At 42.6% G+C, this 18,154-nt stretch overlaps 1 protein-coding gene across 32 annotated transcripts in view; it reads left to right on the top strand.

The window, feature by feature from the left end:
* The window catches only part of LOC118402524 (obscurin-like), an 88,944-nt gene extending 70,916 nt beyond the window's left edge, over positions 1–18,028 (top strand). For 31 of the 32 annotated variants that reach the window (XM_052476766.1, XM_052476767.1, XM_052476758.1 and 28 more), the window contains 24 exons: positions 134–415; positions 641–722; positions 877–998; positions 1,518–1,715; positions 1,872–1,904; positions 2,053–2,151; positions 2,897–3,115; positions 3,342–3,512; positions 5,662–5,801; positions 6,121–6,321; positions 6,446–6,522; positions 6,840–7,010; positions 9,966–10,125; positions 10,249–10,365; positions 10,533–10,697; positions 10,817–10,975; positions 11,249–11,426; positions 11,638–11,751; positions 11,902–12,069; positions 12,831–12,933; positions 13,134–13,263; positions 13,648–13,741; positions 13,979–14,021; positions 14,593–18,028. In XM_052476766.1, the coding sequence (XP_052332726.1) occupies positions 134–415; positions 641–722; positions 877–998; positions 1,518–1,715; positions 1,872–1,904; positions 2,053–2,151; positions 2,897–3,115; positions 3,342–3,512; positions 5,662–5,801; positions 6,121–6,321; positions 6,446–6,522; positions 6,840–7,010; positions 9,966–10,125; positions 10,249–10,365; positions 10,533–10,697; positions 10,817–10,975; positions 11,249–11,426; positions 11,638–11,751; positions 11,902–12,069; positions 12,831–12,933; positions 13,134–13,263; positions 13,648–13,741; positions 13,979–14,021; positions 14,593–15,733 (4,367 nt within the window). In that variant the 3' untranslated portion in view covers positions 15,734–18,028. Of the gene's footprint in view, positions 1–133; positions 416–640; positions 723–876; positions 999–1,517; positions 1,716–1,871; positions 1,905–2,052; positions 2,152–2,896; positions 3,116–3,341; positions 3,513–4,404; positions 5,428–5,661; positions 5,802–6,120; positions 6,322–6,445; positions 6,523–6,839; positions 7,011–9,965; positions 10,126–10,248; positions 10,366–10,532; positions 10,698–10,816; positions 10,976–11,248; positions 11,427–11,637; positions 11,752–11,901; positions 12,070–12,830; positions 12,934–13,133; positions 13,264–13,647; positions 13,742–13,978; positions 14,022–14,592 lie in introns of those variants that run through there. The other variant, XM_052476784.1, reaches the window with a different exon arrangement.
* Positions 18,029–18,154: the final 126 nt, after the last annotated feature.

The following is an 18,154-nucleotide window of genomic DNA, read 5'->3' as shown; positions in this document are numbered from 1 at the left end:
AAAAAATAGATATAGATAATCCTGGTCAGTAATAATTACACATGGAATACCAGTGAAATGAATCCCCTGCATAATGAATAAAAGCTCCTAATTTGTTGTTGTGCCTAACTGATTGTCCCGGTCTCTCCCCCAGCGGCCCCAGTCTTCCTGACTGAACTCCAGAGCCAGGACGTGCCAGACGGTTACCCGGTCAGCTTTGACTGCGTGGTGATTGGGAAGCCTCCACCCAGTGTGCGTTGGTTCAAGGATGGTAAGCTGCTGGAGGAGAACGACCACTACATGATCAACGAGGACCAGGAGGGCTGCCACCAGCTCATCATCACCACCGTGCTGCCCTCTGACATGGGCGTCTACCGCTGTATGGCTGAGAACACCAGCGGCATCGCTGCCACCAAGGCTGAGCTCAGGGTCGACAGTGAGTACAGAACATATAATATTGATTGGTAGGTTGGTTATTTTGTTTGTTATTTTGTTAGTTATGTTGTTTTTGTCGTTGGTTCTTTTGGTTATTTCGTTGTTTATTTAGTTGATTATTTGGGTATTTAGTTGGTTGCTTGGTTGGTTGGTTGACAGTATGCATAGGATATCCTCATCCATGTTATTTTGAGAGTAATTGTGTAATGCATCTCTCTTTCCTCAGTGTCTTGCAGCTCAGACTACGATACTGCAGCTGATGCCACTGAGACCGGCTCCTATATCAGTGCCAAGGGCTACATGTCTAGGTGAATGAGACAACTCAGAGTTTACAAGCCCTTTGACTTTGAATGCAACCTTCTTTACAATGGAATCCTGATTCCTAATAGTACCTAAAATGTTTCTCTGGTCATGTTACTTCTTTATTGACAGCTTTACTTTCTTCCTATCCTCTCCCCTCAGGGAAACGGAAGCCTTTGAGTCTGTGGTAGAGGATGAGCAGATGCCACAAGTACTGGATGAGCTCCATGATGTGCATGTCAGCCCAGGATCACCCATCGCTAAGATGCAGCTGAAAGTCAAAGGTTGGTCTGTGGGTTACTCTCTGCCTCCTCTGCATTAATCAAACCCTGCTAGACTAAGTTGTCTCTGCTCAGTTCCTTCAGAGGTCGATAAATTAAATAGAGAAGAATTAACTAGAGTCATGTCTACCTAGATCTGGTAAAAAGCCAAGTAAACACTAAAATCTAATTTTATTTGTCACATGCACCAAAATGCTTACTTACAAGCTCTTAACCAACAACACAGTTCAAGAAATAGAGTTAAGAAAATATTTACTAAAAAAACTAAGTAAAAAATACAATAAAATCTAAAATAACTCAAGGATATTAGATAACGAGGCTAAATACAGGGGGTACCGGTACAGAGTCAATGTGCGGGGGTACATGTTAGTCAAGGTAATTTGTAAATAGACTATGCATAGATAATAAACAATGAGTAGCAGCAGTGTAAAAACTACTGCCCCCAGGGCAGGTAAGTTTATTATTTCTGCCCCCAGGGTCAATAACTAAGTGAGTTGCTTACTCTTTGTTGATATTTCCCAGGGTTCCCTAGTCCAAGGGTGTACTGGTTCAAGGACGGCCACCCGCTGCGTTCCTCAGACAGGATCCTGCTGCTGGACAAGCGAGATACCCACAGCCTGGAAGTCCTGGAGGTGAAGAGAGAGGACACAGGAGAGTACTCTGCCTACATCAGCAACGCTGCTGGAACAGCATACTCCTCTGCTAGGCTGCTGGTTCTGGGTAGGTCTACTCATGACTGAAAGGTTTATATTGAGAAGGATTCGTGTCTTCTACTTAGGATGATGTATTTAGTCTGCATTATGATATGTGTGTTATTGTATACACAACATAACATTCTTGTATTTACTAAAGAATGCATGGTTACCCTCTCAACAGGTCCAGGAGAGCTCACGCCTGTAGAGAAGCACGGTATTTAATTATGATTTTATAACATTCATTGATTAATTAATTTATTAATTCATTACTGCTTGCACTGTTGCCTAAAGCATGTCACATTGCTCTGAATTTTGAGCTACGTAATGATGACGCTTTTCTATACCCATGTTTTACTTCCTAGATCCCAAGGTGCCTCTGGTGCCACCCCGCTTCCTGGAGAGGTTCAGCAACAGGAAGGTGAAACAGGGAGCCAGCGTCACCATGTCTGTCAGAGTGGAAGGTATCTATCAACAACACTAAACTCATATATAATGATAGTATATTTAAGCAATAAGACACGTGGAGGGGTTGTACAGTATATGGCCAATATACCACGGCTAAGGGCTGTTCTTATGCACATCACAACGCGGAGTGCCTGGACACAGCCCTTAGCCGTGGTATATTCTGGGCATATACCTCAAAACCCAAGGTGCCTTATTACTATTATAAACTGATTTGAGCAGTAAATGTTTTGTCATACCCGTGGTATAAACACTGCTGTCAGCCGATTCTCATTTAGGGCTCAAACCACCCGGTTTATAAAACATGTTATAAAACATGTTATAAACTTGGTAATTTGTGTCATGCCTAAGAACAGCCTTTAGCCGTGATATATTGGCCATATACCACACACCCTCGGTCCTTATTTATTGATTATAATACATGTGTACGTTTTTGTTTTGTAGTGTGACGCTAAGCTAGAGAAACAACAACTTCAACCTCAGATTGTTTTGGCATGTAGTAATTGGTTTCTAAAGCCGCAGTAACAGTACAGTATATCTCTCAACCTTGGCTGAGAGTTGACCAAGTCAGAGGAGCAGACCCAGAATCAGTAACGCGTCCTATGAGAGATACACTTCCATAAAAGATATTGTCATTGATCATACAGACATGCATGCGAGTCCACAGACTACTGTTTGATAAGACTATTCATCATACACCATGTGAATTCCCAAGTCCCACTATCTATATGTCTGCTCTCCAAGGTTCTCCCACCCCAATGGTGACGTGGTTGAAAGAGGAGTCTGCTGAGGACGTGTTGTGGATCAAGCCGGACACTAAGGGCTACAAGGTGGCCAGCTCAGGGCGCCAACACAGTCTCATCCTGATGGATGTGGGCTCTAAGCATGCAGGCACATACACCTGCATCGCCACCAACAGGGCCGGACAGTCCATTTGCACTGCCCAATTTGAAGTGGAGGATGGTGAGAAACTGAACGATATACTGTACTTGGTTTGTTTGTTTGGATCCCCATTAGCTGTTACAATAGCAACATTTCTTGAGTCCACAATACATATTAGAGAAACAGCTGAACATACTGACACATGCTTTTCTAATCATACATAATATAAATTCATGTAGTATATGCGTGGCAGACAGCAAGTTCTAATGTGAAACATTCCTAATGTATTATCTGCTTTCTGTTGTAGCACCACGACCAAAGGAAGAGACCACAATCCCTCTGGGGATTACTATCAGCCCTCCAGACGAAGATGTTGGCAGAGGAAAAATGCAGTATCTAGGTGAAGTTGGATCAGAAGAGTTCCTTATGAAGCTCACCTCCCAGATCACGGAAATGGTATCTGCCAAGATCAGCCAAGGTGAGTGAAAATGTGTCATGGGCTGTTCCATCAAAGTTCCAAAATAGGGCACAGTTAGAACATTTTCTTATTTGATTTAAAGAAATGTTCTTCCACTCTGTGTTGATTTAAGATCAAGTAAATACACTTTGTGATTTGATGCAAATTTATTTCGATTTTACATGTAACTTATAATGACTTCTGGAATAGGTTAAAGTAATATTAATATCTGGTAAATGGGGATATAATGGTCAAATACACCCTGGTGTATTTTACAGTCTGTGCTTTTATTGCAGGCTAAAACATTTGAATCTGCTTGTCTATGCTAATACAGAAAATTGTATTATAGTGTTTTAATAGCATAATAAAATATATACGTATATGTCTCTAATATTGCCATTGATCAAGTCTAAATTCAAATTGTGTATATATACATTACCTTTGTAATGCTGTCATAAACACTATAAGCTATCTGTCATAACACTTCATCACAGTTTATGTAATGTTATGACAAGTTACTCTCATCCCACATGCAGTACATCAGGCAAAGGGCCAACTAACACACCAGCGTTTGTTGGATACAGCTACACCACTGTGACTGTGGATATGTCAGTTACTAATAGAGCTTCATGTAGACTTTAAGAATGAACGGCTCAAAGAAAATGTCATGCACATTGCCTCTTGCTGCTCGCCATTTTCTTTATGTTCATATCATTAAGTATGCTTTGATCTCTTTCTTCTCACTCACTAATCCTTGTTCTGCTTGTGTTTTGAGCAATGTGTGGATTCCTACACCTTGTCCTCCCCTACGACCGACAGATATGGATTGTCATTGCTTCATTTCATCTTTCTTCAGCCCTCCATCCATTAATTCACTCACATGCACTCATCCAATCGTTAATTTGTTATTCAGACAGCACACAGAACCATCAAGTGCTCCAGTGGATGAAATCATGGCCCAAAGGCTCCAGTATGTATCCACAGTACATAAAGATCTCAGCTACTCTCACTAAAAACCAGACATCCTTTACACAAGTTAGTGAGTCTCCTCTTATGTTATATGTCCTCCTCTCTGCATCTGTCTCTAGCTGTCTGACTTGGATTGGATTGACTGAATTTAAAAGAGGAGTACTACTTGACATGAAACAAGGGGTCAGAAAATGACGTCCCTCTGTTCGTGTTGCACGACAGTAAGAATATCTTGGCTATCACCGGCGAGGATGACTTGTGGAGATGACATTAACATACAGTATTTCACCGTTCAAGACACATTTAAACATTTTGAAACAAATGGTCAAGATTCCATTGTATAGTGGGGGACAAAACTATCATTAAATCAGTTCCATTATTCTGCTGCCATTTCAGTATAACAAAGAATATATATACCTGGTCAAACATTTCTCCCTTTATGTTTTTGTGCTCCATGATATTTATTTGATGCATTAGTAGAAGTTGTGTCTTGGCAAAGCAGTGATTACCTGAGCACATGATTCAAATGGCTTTGAAGTGATACTCCGGATAGCATATAGCTGGAATACATGCCTGCACTCAGACATGTATGGACACAACTTAAGACACCAAGTCTTATTTGTACAGTATCTTTCTTATGCATGCATCTAGTGTTCTAACTAGTTTGTAATAGTGAAAACTATTTAATCAAATAACTTGTGCAGTAGCAGCAAAACTGATGGCACTAATGTGTAGTTTAGCTAACCTTCTGAGGAATCTTTATAATTAATTGTGCTATGCCAGTGATAATATTCATTTTACGGGTCAAGAAGCCAAAGCTACACATTCCAGGTGGTCTGTGGATGTTTCAGTGGCCAATTTCATCTTTCTGTGAATGTGTGTACAGTATTATTAGGCCTATCTGCAGGTAACTGCCAAAATAAAGGAAACACTTGTGTAAATGAAGGATACTATTGACACTTAATGTAAGTGTTTCCTTTATTTTGGCAGTTACCTGTATATGTGTGTGTGTGTGTGTGTGTGTGTGTGTGTGTGTGTGTGTGTGTGTGTGTGTGTGTGTGTGTGTGTGTGTGTGTGTGTGTGTGTGTGTGTGTGTGTGTGTGTGTGTGTGTGTGTGTGTGTGTGTGTGTGTGTGTGTGTGTGTGTGTATTGTATGCTCTCCTGGCTGTCTCCCTCTGAACCCCTCCCCTTGCTGACCCAGCCTCACTACGTGTCCCGGGAGGCGATAGTGACGATGAGACCAAGACACCCTCCGCTTCACCACACCACGGTCGCTCTCGCCCCGGCTCCATTCTCGCTGACTCCTCCTCTGAGTCTGACGACCCTGATGCCAGGGGAGAGGTATGGAACTATATAAAAGGATCTGTCATTCTTGTTCTTTGTTTGGAACACCTCAGTATCACATCACTCATACTGGGTCCTCTCTAATGACTCTGAATTGTTTTCTCTTATATTTTTGACTGGATTTGCAGACTACTTACTTGACTTATTCCTTTCAGCTCCTAATGCAGAAAAGGGCCTCAACTGGCCTGCATCACCAGCAAACCCAGTTCTGGGCAAATCTCTTATAAATACAATTATATTTTTTCATCCAAGTCACACTGCAAATGTAAGCTCTTATAGACAAGACTTTGTGTCTGATGTTCGACTCCTTCTACAGATGTTTGACATCTATGTGGCTACGGCTGACTACAACCCCACCATCCCCAACAAAGATACCATTTCCCTGAAGGAGGGCCAGTATGTTGAGGTTCTGGACTCGGCACATCCACTCAAATGGCTGGTCCGGACCAAACCCACAAAAACCACTCCATCCCGACAAGGCTGGGTCTCACCTGCCTACCTGGATAAAAAACTCAAGGTGTGTTTGAAGATCCAAGTAATTGCTTTAGCACCAATATTGTACATCGACCTCTACTCTCTTGATCCTATTTTAGTTAAAAGTTACTGTGTTCTTAATGTTACATTAAACCTTTGTGTTCTAGCTGTCTGATGTTGCTAGTGACATCACAGAGGGAGGTGGAGAAGAGGTCTCAGAAGGAGAGTACAAGAAGAGACTACTGTGAGTCGAGAGCTTCTAGAACATCTCACACTCCTATTAGGGCCAAAACTTAAACTGAGATCAGACTGCCATGCAACTCAATCAAGATGATTTGTGTGAAATCAATGCAGGTGCAGGTGCTTCTACACCTGCATTGCTTGCTGTGTGGGGTTTTAGGCTGGGTTCCTGTACAACACTTTGTAACATCAGCTGATTTGATAATTAATGTAAAAAATAAAAAAAGAAGATAATTAGGATTCGACTCTGCATGCACAAGCAAGAAACACCACCACACTCAACGACACCCCATAGTAACCACAATGCTCTGTCATCCTCAGCCAACTGATTCAAGACATGATCAACAGCGAGGCAGAGTTTGTCAAAGAGATGGACTTCTTCACCTCCCACCACATCAAGCAAGTGGAGAGCCCTGACACCCCACCTGACATCACCAGCCAGAAGGAGGCCATATTCAGGAACATCAATGAGATCAAGGCCTTCCATAGCGAGTAAGTACCACTGACTGTTTTTTTGGCCCGCCTTCAAACAAACTTAAACTTTCATAAACCCGTTATAAGGCTTGTATGTATGTATGTATGACCTAACTGGTTCTATTGCATTGATGTTTTGTCATTATATAATACCATACCATTACAAAACATTAGGAACACCTGCTCTTTCCATAACATAGACTGACCAGGTGAATCCACCTGAAAGCTATGATCACTTGTTAAATCCACTTCAATCAGTGTAGATGAAGGGGTTATTTTGAGACAATTGAGACATTTGAGACATAAGCCTTGAGACAATTGAGACATGGATTGTGTATGTGTGCCATTCAAAGGGTGAATGGGCAAGGCAAAATATTTGAGTGCCTTTGAGTAGTAGGTGCCAGGCACACTGGTTTAAGTGTATCAAGAACTGCAATGCTGCTGGGTTTTTTCACACTCAACAGTTTCCCGTGTGTCTCAAAAATGATCCACCACCCAAAGGACATTCAGTCAACTTGACACAACTGTGGGAAACATTGAGTCAACATGGGCCAGCATCCCTGTGGAACGCTTTTGACACCTTGTCGAGTCCATGCACCAACGAATTGAGGCTGTCCTGAGGGCAAAAGGGGGTACAACTCAATATTAGGAAGGTGTTTGTAATGTTTTGTACACTCTGTATATACCACTTATAAATTGGGTAGTTTGGGTTCTGGATGCTGATTGGATGTGTTAGGTTCTAAATAAACACAGTAAAAAAACTCACTCTTATTAAAGCTCAAACCAAGTGTATTCACCCACTGGGTCATACAGCTGCATAAGACAAATCATATCCACACAAGCACTACTATTTCATCCTTTCTCCTATGCTGAGCCCCTCCTTACACATCTGAACAGCCAATACACCCCTGTTACTATGCAGAAGATTAGTGATGTCTGTTCTTCCCCACTTCTTCTAACCTGACCTCTGCCCAAATTCCTCACTCCTCCCCAACTCACTGTCATGAGACTGTCACTTCTCCTCCCATAGGATCCCTAATGTCTGACAATAACATATCCTGGTAGAATGTAAACATTCTACATTCCCCTCCCTCCTCCAGTGACATGAAAAATTATATTTAATGTTTTCAAGTCTAAAAGTCAGAACCCAACAGATGAAACAGCATTCCAGCTGTGAGTATATCAGACAATATACGACAGGTATTACATAAAATTACACTAAACAAAAATATAAACGCAACATGTAAAGTGTTGGTCCCATGTTTCATGAGCTGAAATAAAAGATCCCCAAAAATGTTCACACACACAAAAACATTATTTCTCTCAAACTTTGTGCACACATTTGTTTACATCCCTGTTAGTGAGAATTTCTCATTTGCCAAGATAATCCATCCACCTGACAGGTGTGGCATATTAATAGGCTGATTAAGCATACTGTAATGTCATGTAATATTTCTAATTGTATATAACTGCCTTAATTTTGCTGGACACCAGGAAGGGTAGCTGCTGCATTGGCAGCAGCTAATGGGGATCCTTAATAAATACAATTTACACAAGTGCACCATTGTGCTGGGCACAATAAAAAGCCACACAACATAATGCCACAGATGTTTTGAGGTGGTGTGCAATTGGCATGCTGACTGCAGGAATGTCCACCAGAGCTATTGCCAGAGAATTGAATATTAATTTCTCTACCATAAGCCGTCGCCAACGTCATTTTAGAGAATTTGGCAGTACGTCCAACATGCCTCACAACTGCAAATCACATGTATAGCATTGTGTGGGTGAGCGGTTTGCTGATTCAACATTGTGAACAGAGTGCCCCATGGTGATGGTGAGGTTATGGTATGGGCAGGCATAAGCTATGGACAACAAGCACAATTGCATTTTATCAATGACAATTTGAATGCACATCAATACCGTGACGAGATCCTGAGGCCCATTTTCGTACCATTCATCCACCGCCATCACTTTATGTTTCAGCATAATAAGGCATGGCCTCATGTCACAAGGATCTGTACACATTTCCTGTAAGTTGAAAATGTCCCAGTTCTACCAAGGCATGCATACTCACCAGACATGTCACCTATTGAGCATGTTTGGTTGCTCAGGATTTGACGTGTGTGACAGCGTGTTCCAGTTCCCGCCAAAATCCAGCAACTTCGCAGAGCCATTGAAGAGGAGTGAGACAACATTCCACAGGCCACAATCAACAGCCTGATAACCTCTATACGAAGGAGATGTGAGGCGTGCATGAGAAAAATGGTGGTCACACCAGATACTGACTGGTTTTCTGATCCACCGCCCCTACCTTTTTCTAAAGGTACCAGTGACCAACAAACAAATATCTGTAGTCCCAGTTATGTAAAATACATAGATTAGGGCCTATTTCAATTGATTCATTTCCTGTAATTCAGTAAAATCTTTGAAATTGTTGCATATTGCATTTATATTTTTGTTCAGTATATTTTTTACTGTTCTATTTATCTTGGTAACCGGTTTGTAAAAGCAATAAGTCACCTCTGGGGTTTGCGTCATGCCTAAGGTTTGCGTAAGAACAACCCATAGCCGTGATATATTGGCCATTATAAACTGGGTGGTTTGAGCCCTGAGTGCTGATTGACTGACAGCCATGGTATATCAGACTGTATACCATGGGTATGATAAAACCTTTATTTGTATTACTCTAATTACGTTGGTAACCAGTTTATAATAGCAATAAGGCACCTCTGGGGTTTGAGGTACTTTGCCAGTATACCACGGCTAAGGGCTGTGTCGAGGCACTCTGTTTTGCATTGTGAGAATGAACAGTCCTTAGCCTTGGTATATTGGCCATATACCACACCCCCTCGGGCCTTATTGCTTAATAAACATATCACACCACCTCTGGGTTTATTGCTTAAATATACTGGTAATAATTACATTTCTCACAAAGCTGCTGAATGAATTGACCCCATACTGTGTCATGTGCAGGTCCATGCTCCCTAAGTTGAGCCACTGCGACACTGATGACGACGTGGCCATGCGCTTCCTGAGGAGTGGCGAGGGCTTTGAGAAGTACCTCCAGTACCTCGTAGGCCAGCAAAAGGCAGAGGCAGCGATCAGTGACAAGACCGTACACCGCTTCTTCAAGGTAAGTGAACCCTTCACAAATACTGTTAGCACAAGTGGTCATTAATGTGTAAGTCTTGTCATCTTACTGACTATGTAAGGCTAGTAATGGCCATGTTTCTAAACCCTGTTGTCTTTGTCACAGGAATACACAGACAAAGAACAGGCCAGTGCCGACCCTGCTGAAGGTCCTGTACTGAGCATCAATGCCTACCTACAGAAACCTCTGGACAGAATCCAGAAGTACAAGGCCTTGCTCAAGGTGAGAGTTTAACACTGTAAATCGGGTATTCTTTGTTCTTGTTCACACACTAGGAATTAATGCACCAGAGCCTAAATTGTCACATGTTTTTATGTTATATAATCTTGTTTAAATATTAGTGTTATTATTATTATCTTAAATCGTTGTGCCCATTTCTGTGACTGTAGGAGCTGATCAGGAACAAGGCCAGGAACGGTCAGAACTGCTGCCTGCTGGAGGAGGCCTATGCCATGGTTTCATCACTACCTCAGCGTTCAGAGAACACACACCACGTCTCCATGATAGAGAACTATCCTGCCACTCTGGATGTATTGGGGGAGCCCATCAGACAGGTGAATAACCAAAACCCATTTGCTTCTGTTTGGTGGCTAGTGAATACGACCATATTCTTGAGGATTTTCAACTAATTTTGTTTCCGTAGCCTATGTGACGGTGTTGTGTTTTGTGACAGGGACCCTTCATGGTGTGGGAGGGTGCACCTGGGGTAAGGTCCTCCTCCAGAGGTCACCATCGACATGCGTTCCTCTTCAAAAACTATGTCATCATCTGCAAATCCAAGAGAGACACCAACACAGACACCCAGGGCTATGTCTTTAAGAACATGATGAAGGTACGACTCTTCATTGCTCTTTCTAAAAACTCCAGATGTAACTCAGCATGTCTATCCACTGAAACAAGTCACTAAAGAATTAGTCAACTCTAAACACCAGACAATTCCAATCTGTTGTTCAGGGTTGGCATAGAAATAGATTGCTGCTGGAGAGAATATATCATCAATGTCACACTTCCTATGACATAAAAATCATTTCCTAACAGATAAATAAATAAAGTGAATCATAGTCTTGAGGATAACTACTGTTTCTCTGTCTGTCTCCCTCCCTAGCTGAACAACATAGATGTGAATGAGACAGTGGAGGGTGATGACCGGGCCTTTGAGATCTGGCACGAGCGTGAGGACTCTGTCAGGAAGTACACACTTCAGGCTCGGACTGTCATCATCAAGAACTCCTGGCTGCGAGAACTCAGGGACCTGCAGCAGCGCTACACCATGCCTGCCTGGAGTGAGTCTGACACACATATATTCACTCAGATCCACCAGACAAACAGAGACAAGTTTGACATAGCATATTGTGATCTAACATTTACTATCAAACAAGTACTTTTTACATACTATGAAATTGCATACTATAATTTAATCTGTAATTGCATAAAATGTGTCATCTCTCCACTCAGGATTGATTGACGTGTAAATACATCCCTCTATCTGTCCAGGTATGCCTGACTTTGATGAGCTTCTGGCTGACTGCACAGCGGAGCTGAGACAGACTGTGAAACTGGCCTGCAAGGTTACTGGAGTGCCCAAACCTGTGGTCACCTGGTACAAGGGTATGAGACACACCATCGAGACCGCTGTGCTAAACACAATAGCTGTGCATACAGTGCATGTTTGTTTTTATCTACATAGCCCATACCCTGTTAATGTTTTTGAGGTAGAAATACCTCCTATGTTAAAACTGTTTCCTCCTCTGATGACAGACGGGCGGGCAGTGGAGGCCGACCCTCACCACATCATCATTGAGGACCCTGACGGTTCCTGCACCCTGATCCTGGACAACATGACGGCTGATGACTCTGGACAGTACATGTGCTTCGCCACTAGCACAGCAGGCAACGCCAGCACCCTGGGAAAGATCACTGTCCAAGGTCAGTCTCTATTACAGAGGGGAAATGACACCAACATTAGGCTTGAACTGTGAAAGTGAACATAGTGCACACCCAGACCCTACTCATATGAATCATTGACATACAATGAGTGTCCAAAACATTAGGAACACCAGCTCTTTCCATGACATAGACTGACCAGTTGAATCCAGGTGAAAGCTATGATCCCTTATTGATGTCACTTGTTAAATCCACTTCAATCAAATCAGTGTAGATGATGGGGAGGAGACCGGATAAAGAATGATTTTTAAGCCTTGAGACATGGATTGTGTGCCATTCAGATGGTGATTTAGGTTCCTTTGAATGGCTTATGGTAGTAGGTGCCAGGCACACCGGTTTGAGTGTGTCAAGAACTGCAATGCTGCTGGGTTTTTCATGCTCAGCAGTTTTCAGAGGGGATCAAGAATGGTCCACAACCCAAAGGACATCCAGTCAACTTGACACGACTGTGAGAGGCATTGGAGTCAACATGGGCCAGTATCCCTGTGGAACGCTTTCGATACCTTGTAGGGTCCACGCCCCGATAAATCGAGGCTGTTCTGAGGGCAAAAGGGGGTCCAACTCAATATTAGGATGGAGTTCCTAATGTTTTGTACACTCAGTGTACAGGTCAAAAGTAAAAGTGATTGATACTTTGCTTTGGGGAAAAATCTACAATTCCAAGAATCTAAATTGTCTGGGAGGAATGTTGATCTTATAAAAAAAATAAGCCTGTTTTCAAGAGTAACAATTGTGTGTTTTAGTGCCTCCTCGTTTCGTGAACAAGATGAGGAATGCTGTCTTAATCGTTGGTGAGGATGCTCAGTTTTCCTGCACCATCCAGAGCGCACCCAGCCCCAAGATCAGGTACACGACACCACACCTGTCTCCGAGGCTTTTTAAACTGACAATTTTTTAGTGACAGTGGACTGTGCCGTTTGCTTCTTCCTACTGTGCTCATTATGTTGCCCATTCTTAATAGTTAATATACTGTATAAGCTAATAAATAAGTATGTGTAAGGTAATTCATATTATCTCAATGTCATTTCATGCGTGTCCCTGAACAGATGGTTCAAGGAGGGCAGGCTGCTGACTGACCAGGAGAAGTATCAGACCTACATTGAGTCCCGCAGTGGAGTCCTGGTGCTGGTCATTAAAGGCCCTACGGAGAGAGACCTGGGACACTACGAGTGTGAGGTAGGCCTTTAATTCACCACCCTTCAGCTAAAAAAAATAGGGCCGGTTTCCCAGCCAAATAAAGCCTAGTACAAGACTGAAATGTACTTTCAATAGAGATTCTTAATCCAGGACTGGCCTAATATGGGTCCAGGAAACCATTCCATACAGTTGTAAAACACTGGACTGCAAAGCCTCTCGTGTGAATAGCTGCTGCTGTATCACTTGTGAATGATCAATACAAAAGAAAAATGAGAGATACAGTCGTAGTAACTTGTAACAGCAGTTACATTATTTGGATGCTTGACGTCCTTCAAAGAGGATTGTTTTCATGAGACATTACATTGATAAGATGAAGCCATTGTTTCAGTAAGCCTAACGTATTCCCCTCCCTGCCCATCCCAGTTGTCTAACCGACTGGGCAGTGCTAAATGTGCAGTTGATCTGTGCCTTCCTTCTGCTGTGGCTAGAAGAGGAGAACAGGCGATCACCATCGAAGGTAGGAATACTCCCATTCATGCACGTACCGTTGTGCATTAGTTTCATCATTTACCTCTTTTACCAGGTTCTTAAAATGTAGAGAATGTATGCTTTAATTTCCATAAGCCACGTTCCTACAAAGGAAAAGATGAACCATCAGTTCATCAACAATTTAGATGAATTAGTCTTTTTGTCTTAACATTAGCTATCAATTTCTCTGACTAACTCCATTAGCCCTGTCCTGCTTTCCTTCTAGTCACTGAGCAGGAGACTAAAACACCAAAGAAAACCATCATCATGTAAGTGTGACCAGGTTATGATGCAGACTATAAGAAGCATGCATACTTGTGTGTGTCCTCCTTAGGCCTCTGCATGCATGGCCAGGCAGTATTTCAATCCTGAGTGTAAGAGGGGCTCACTCAACGGCAAAAATATCATCCAAGGAGCCGGCATTTGGAATGGTTCCATAAGGGAATGGTTATTTTTTTGTCTGCACATTTTCCTTAACTTATGTACCATTGCATGACATGTTTGTATGAGTAGACAGGACTCCACTTTGTGTGTGTGTACGCGTGTCCGTGTGCGTGTACACGCTAATTAACACCTTTTGTATGTAGTCTTATTGTGAAAACAGCATGCCAGCAAGTTGTTCTATCTCTCTGCTGTCTCTCTCATACCTTCTGTTCTGTTCCTGGCATACAATACACTCTTAGAAAAAAATTGTTCTAACTGGAACCAAAAATGATCCTCATTTGGGTTATCCTATGGGGACAGCCAAAGAACCCTTTTAGGTTCTAGATTTAACCTTTTTTTAAGTGTTCCTTCTGGTCTGTCCCTCTTTCACACCCTCTGTGCTGTGTCCCCTTACAGAGAGGAGACCATAACTACGGTGGTGAAGAACACCCGTATGAAGCGTCGCGGCATGTCTCCATCTGGGTTCAACCTCTCCGAAACCAACACCCCAGATCTCCCCACCACCCCCACCGGCACGGCCAGGCAGAGGAGGCAGGTTTCTGCCAGCAGGAAGACCACCATCCCCACCCTGTACGTCACGGAGCCCGAGGGGGGTGCTGGGGCCCGGGCCGCAGAGAACAGGTGGGTGGAGGTAGAGGAAATCATTGAGTACAAGGTGAACAAGTCGCCCAGGCTATCCAGGAGAAGAGGGGTCTCCCCAGCTGGGTCGGAGCGAGCGAACACCCCCTCCTTCACCCGGCCACGGAGGTCCCCGAACCCCAACACCAACAATTCCAACAACAAGCTGGTAGAGCTGCAGAACTGCTCCGAGCTGGAGGGGGCTCATCCTATAGCCTGGGATGATGATGAGGAGGATGAGAACATGGCTGGTTCCGAGGTTGCCCCTGGACTCAGTGGAGAGGCCTGCGAGGTCTCCGCTGTTCTAATCCCTAACGACCATGAACATGATGAGGCCTGGCTAGAGGAGCAGAAAGAGGCCTTTGTCACAGAACCGGATGATGATGATGATAACATGGAACCTCCCAGGAAGCTGGAGCCTAAGACCCTGACCCAGGCCGGTCGCGTTCTCACCCTGGAGGACTTGGAGGACTATGTTCCCAGGGAGGGGGAGACCTACAGCTCCTCCAACACCAGGCCCTCCCCTGCCGAGAGACCCTGTGAGGTCTCTGTGCTTCAGAGGGAGATTGGGGGCTCTGTCGTGGGCCAGCCAGTGCTGCTCAATGTGGGGAGGCCTGTGGTGGTGCCCAGGGGGAGGCGCAGCCCTGGCTTCTTCAGCCGATTTAGAGAGTACCTCTCAGGCAGCATGTTCTCCCTGGCTGCCCCCCACCACCACCACCACCCCAGCGGAGACCAGTCTAGAAGGGAGAGAGAGATTCCCATCCAGGTCAGCCACGCCAAGCAAGAGGTCAAGCCTGCATACTGCTCTGAGGTGCAGAGAGTGGAGGGAGGGCAGCAGAGATACAAAACCAAAGTCTACACGTCAGTGGGCAAGCCAGTCACTCTTCAGATTAGCCAGAACCCATATCAAAACCAATAACCTAGTGTGTGAAAATCAGTTGCTTGATCAGAACCAAGCTGATTTTTGTTCATTTGTGATACGTACAATAGCCGTTTTAGTCTTAAATGGGAACATTACTACTTAAGTGTTAAAAAGCGTATTCTAACCTTGCATTTTCTTGCAAATGGGAGGATCATTCCATTTTGAAGCAACCCATCTGAAAGTCAAATGCAGACACAGGAAGTCAGTTGTTTTGGTCAGACAGTCGTTTTTAAAGGACAAAACATCAAAAGGGGGTTGGATATGTTGTTTAGGCTAAATGATTTCCGAATGCCATTGTAAACTATCCAGGCTTCAATTTATTGTTGCCTTGCTTGCCACATGTTTGATTATTTGATGTACAGAGAAATATAGAATAATTGCAAGTCTTGCAACATGGACTGACACCATTTGAAAGTTTAAAAAATCCATCTGCTTTACCCTCAGGTGACAGCTGTTTTAAATGTCAACATCTTGATGTTAAACTTCTGTTCTGTAGGAGAACATCAGTACAGTACTATATTTCTCTCTGTGTGTTGTCTCTGAAGTTTAATGAACAAGGAATATCCACATTGACTTGTAGCATATCAGTTTGTAAATAGGCTAACTATCTCCTGTGAAAGGAAAAAAGTGTCTCGACAGTAACTTACCAAACCAATGATTTCAGCAACGAAATTGCTAGAAGTACAAAAGAAGTGTAAAAGAGCATTGATTACAGACGTTGCTGGATTGTGTGAAACATTGACGATGTTCTTTCAAATGCAGCCACGGTCTGCTTGAGAATACAAGAAAGCCAGATTAAAGACTGATACATGGATCATTGAGTTGTACTTCAGATTGGGCTGTCCTGTCCTATGGAGAAGTCTAGAATTTTCTAAGCGTTTCTAGATGGGCAGTTACATGTTGTGCAGTGCTGATGCTTTTACATTAACTGTATATCACTCACTTGTGGTGTGGACTGTGGAATGATGTAGGTCTATGATTGTGTTATACAGGTCTCGTATAAAGGGTCTCTGTTTACTTTAGGTCATATACATCCAAAACATAGACCTATATAGGATATTTCATTTTGAACTGGGTCATTTGTTTTATAGAAAGGCACTTCATTATCAGTTTATTGAGAGCATTAAAGAGTAGATTGACCTCAGATAATTAAGTATTTGTGATTACTTTAAGGTCAAATGTAATTAATTATATTTAGAAAAGTGGCAGCATGTTATGTATTAGCTTTTTGAAAGCTGATTTGCGTGTTTATCTGATTGACATAATTTAATTAACACAATGAGTCCCACTGTAACACCGGCGCGTTTTGGACTTCTGGGTAGAACCATTGGATTTGTCTTTCTTCTGCATCCGTAGATACCAACCAGTCTGTGTAATTAACGGGGGCTGAGCTAGAGCTGTGTTTGTGAGACAAGGGCGGATCCCAATGGGGCCCTGGGCTGGGTCTTTTTACAAAAACCTATGTAGTCTGAATGATTTGAGCTACAAACTATTCAAAGATATTTATGAAAAGGTGAGACTCTCACGAACACATGCATGTATCTATGACGCTCAACACCTACACAAGAGTCATTAGAAGGTAAGGGGTTGTTCTACATAGAAGATCATAGGAAATCCCAGGACATAGTGTCTATAATAAGCTCACATAGTGGCTCTCACAAAATCTAAACAGTTGTCATTTCCCAGTGAGCATACAATTTCTGTACTTACAGCATTCATATCAATTCATTTGATCAGGATTTTGCTTTGGCAGATTAAAAACATTTTTTTATTGACATTTGTCAATAAAACTCATGAATGCAACTGTTTTATGTCAAATAGTTTTGTTCTACTTGTAGCCATGGTTGTCCTGAAAAGAACACTCCCTTGTGAGGCTAAATATCAGGGCTGGACATGCCCTTATAATAAATTAAAGTCAGATACATTAAAAGATGATTTTTGCTGGGGTCGCGGGACTGATAGGGTTAATATGAATCTTGTCACATTCAGTTCAGGTGGGAGTTACATAGTTAGTGAGCCATTGTACACTGGATTTATTCACTTTGTTGCAATATATTGTTTTAAAAAGTTAATTACCACTTTCCAAACTAAGAGTGATGTTTTGTTTTTATGTTATTTTAAACATCTTGTAAAAGCATTGAATGTTTACCTTTGTAAGAAATTCAACAAATCACATAGGTTTTGACTGCCTGCACATGTTTAGTTAAGAGAATGAATAGTTAATGGATTTTTGGGAGGGTACTCCCAAGTGTTTAATACACCAAAACAATTAAATTGCAACTGATGAACTGATCAGCCTGTTGTTTTATTCACTCTTGGTGAATGTGTGGGTTGGTTCGTAATGCAATCACCGAATGTAAATGCTTGTGCTTTGTCTTCCTCTCGTCTATCCTCTTCCACATATAAAAGTGTAGGCCT

The sequence above is a fragment of the Oncorhynchus keta genome, chromosome 23 (assembly GCF_023373465.1).
Source record: "Oncorhynchus keta strain PuntledgeMale-10-30-2019 chromosome 23, Oket_V2, whole genome shotgun sequence".
NCBI classification, from domain to species: domain Eukaryota; kingdom Metazoa; phylum Chordata; class Actinopteri; order Salmoniformes; family Salmonidae; genus Oncorhynchus; species Oncorhynchus keta.
Note: the sequence above shows the minus strand (reverse complement) of the source record. Positions and strands in the feature narration are given on the sequence as shown.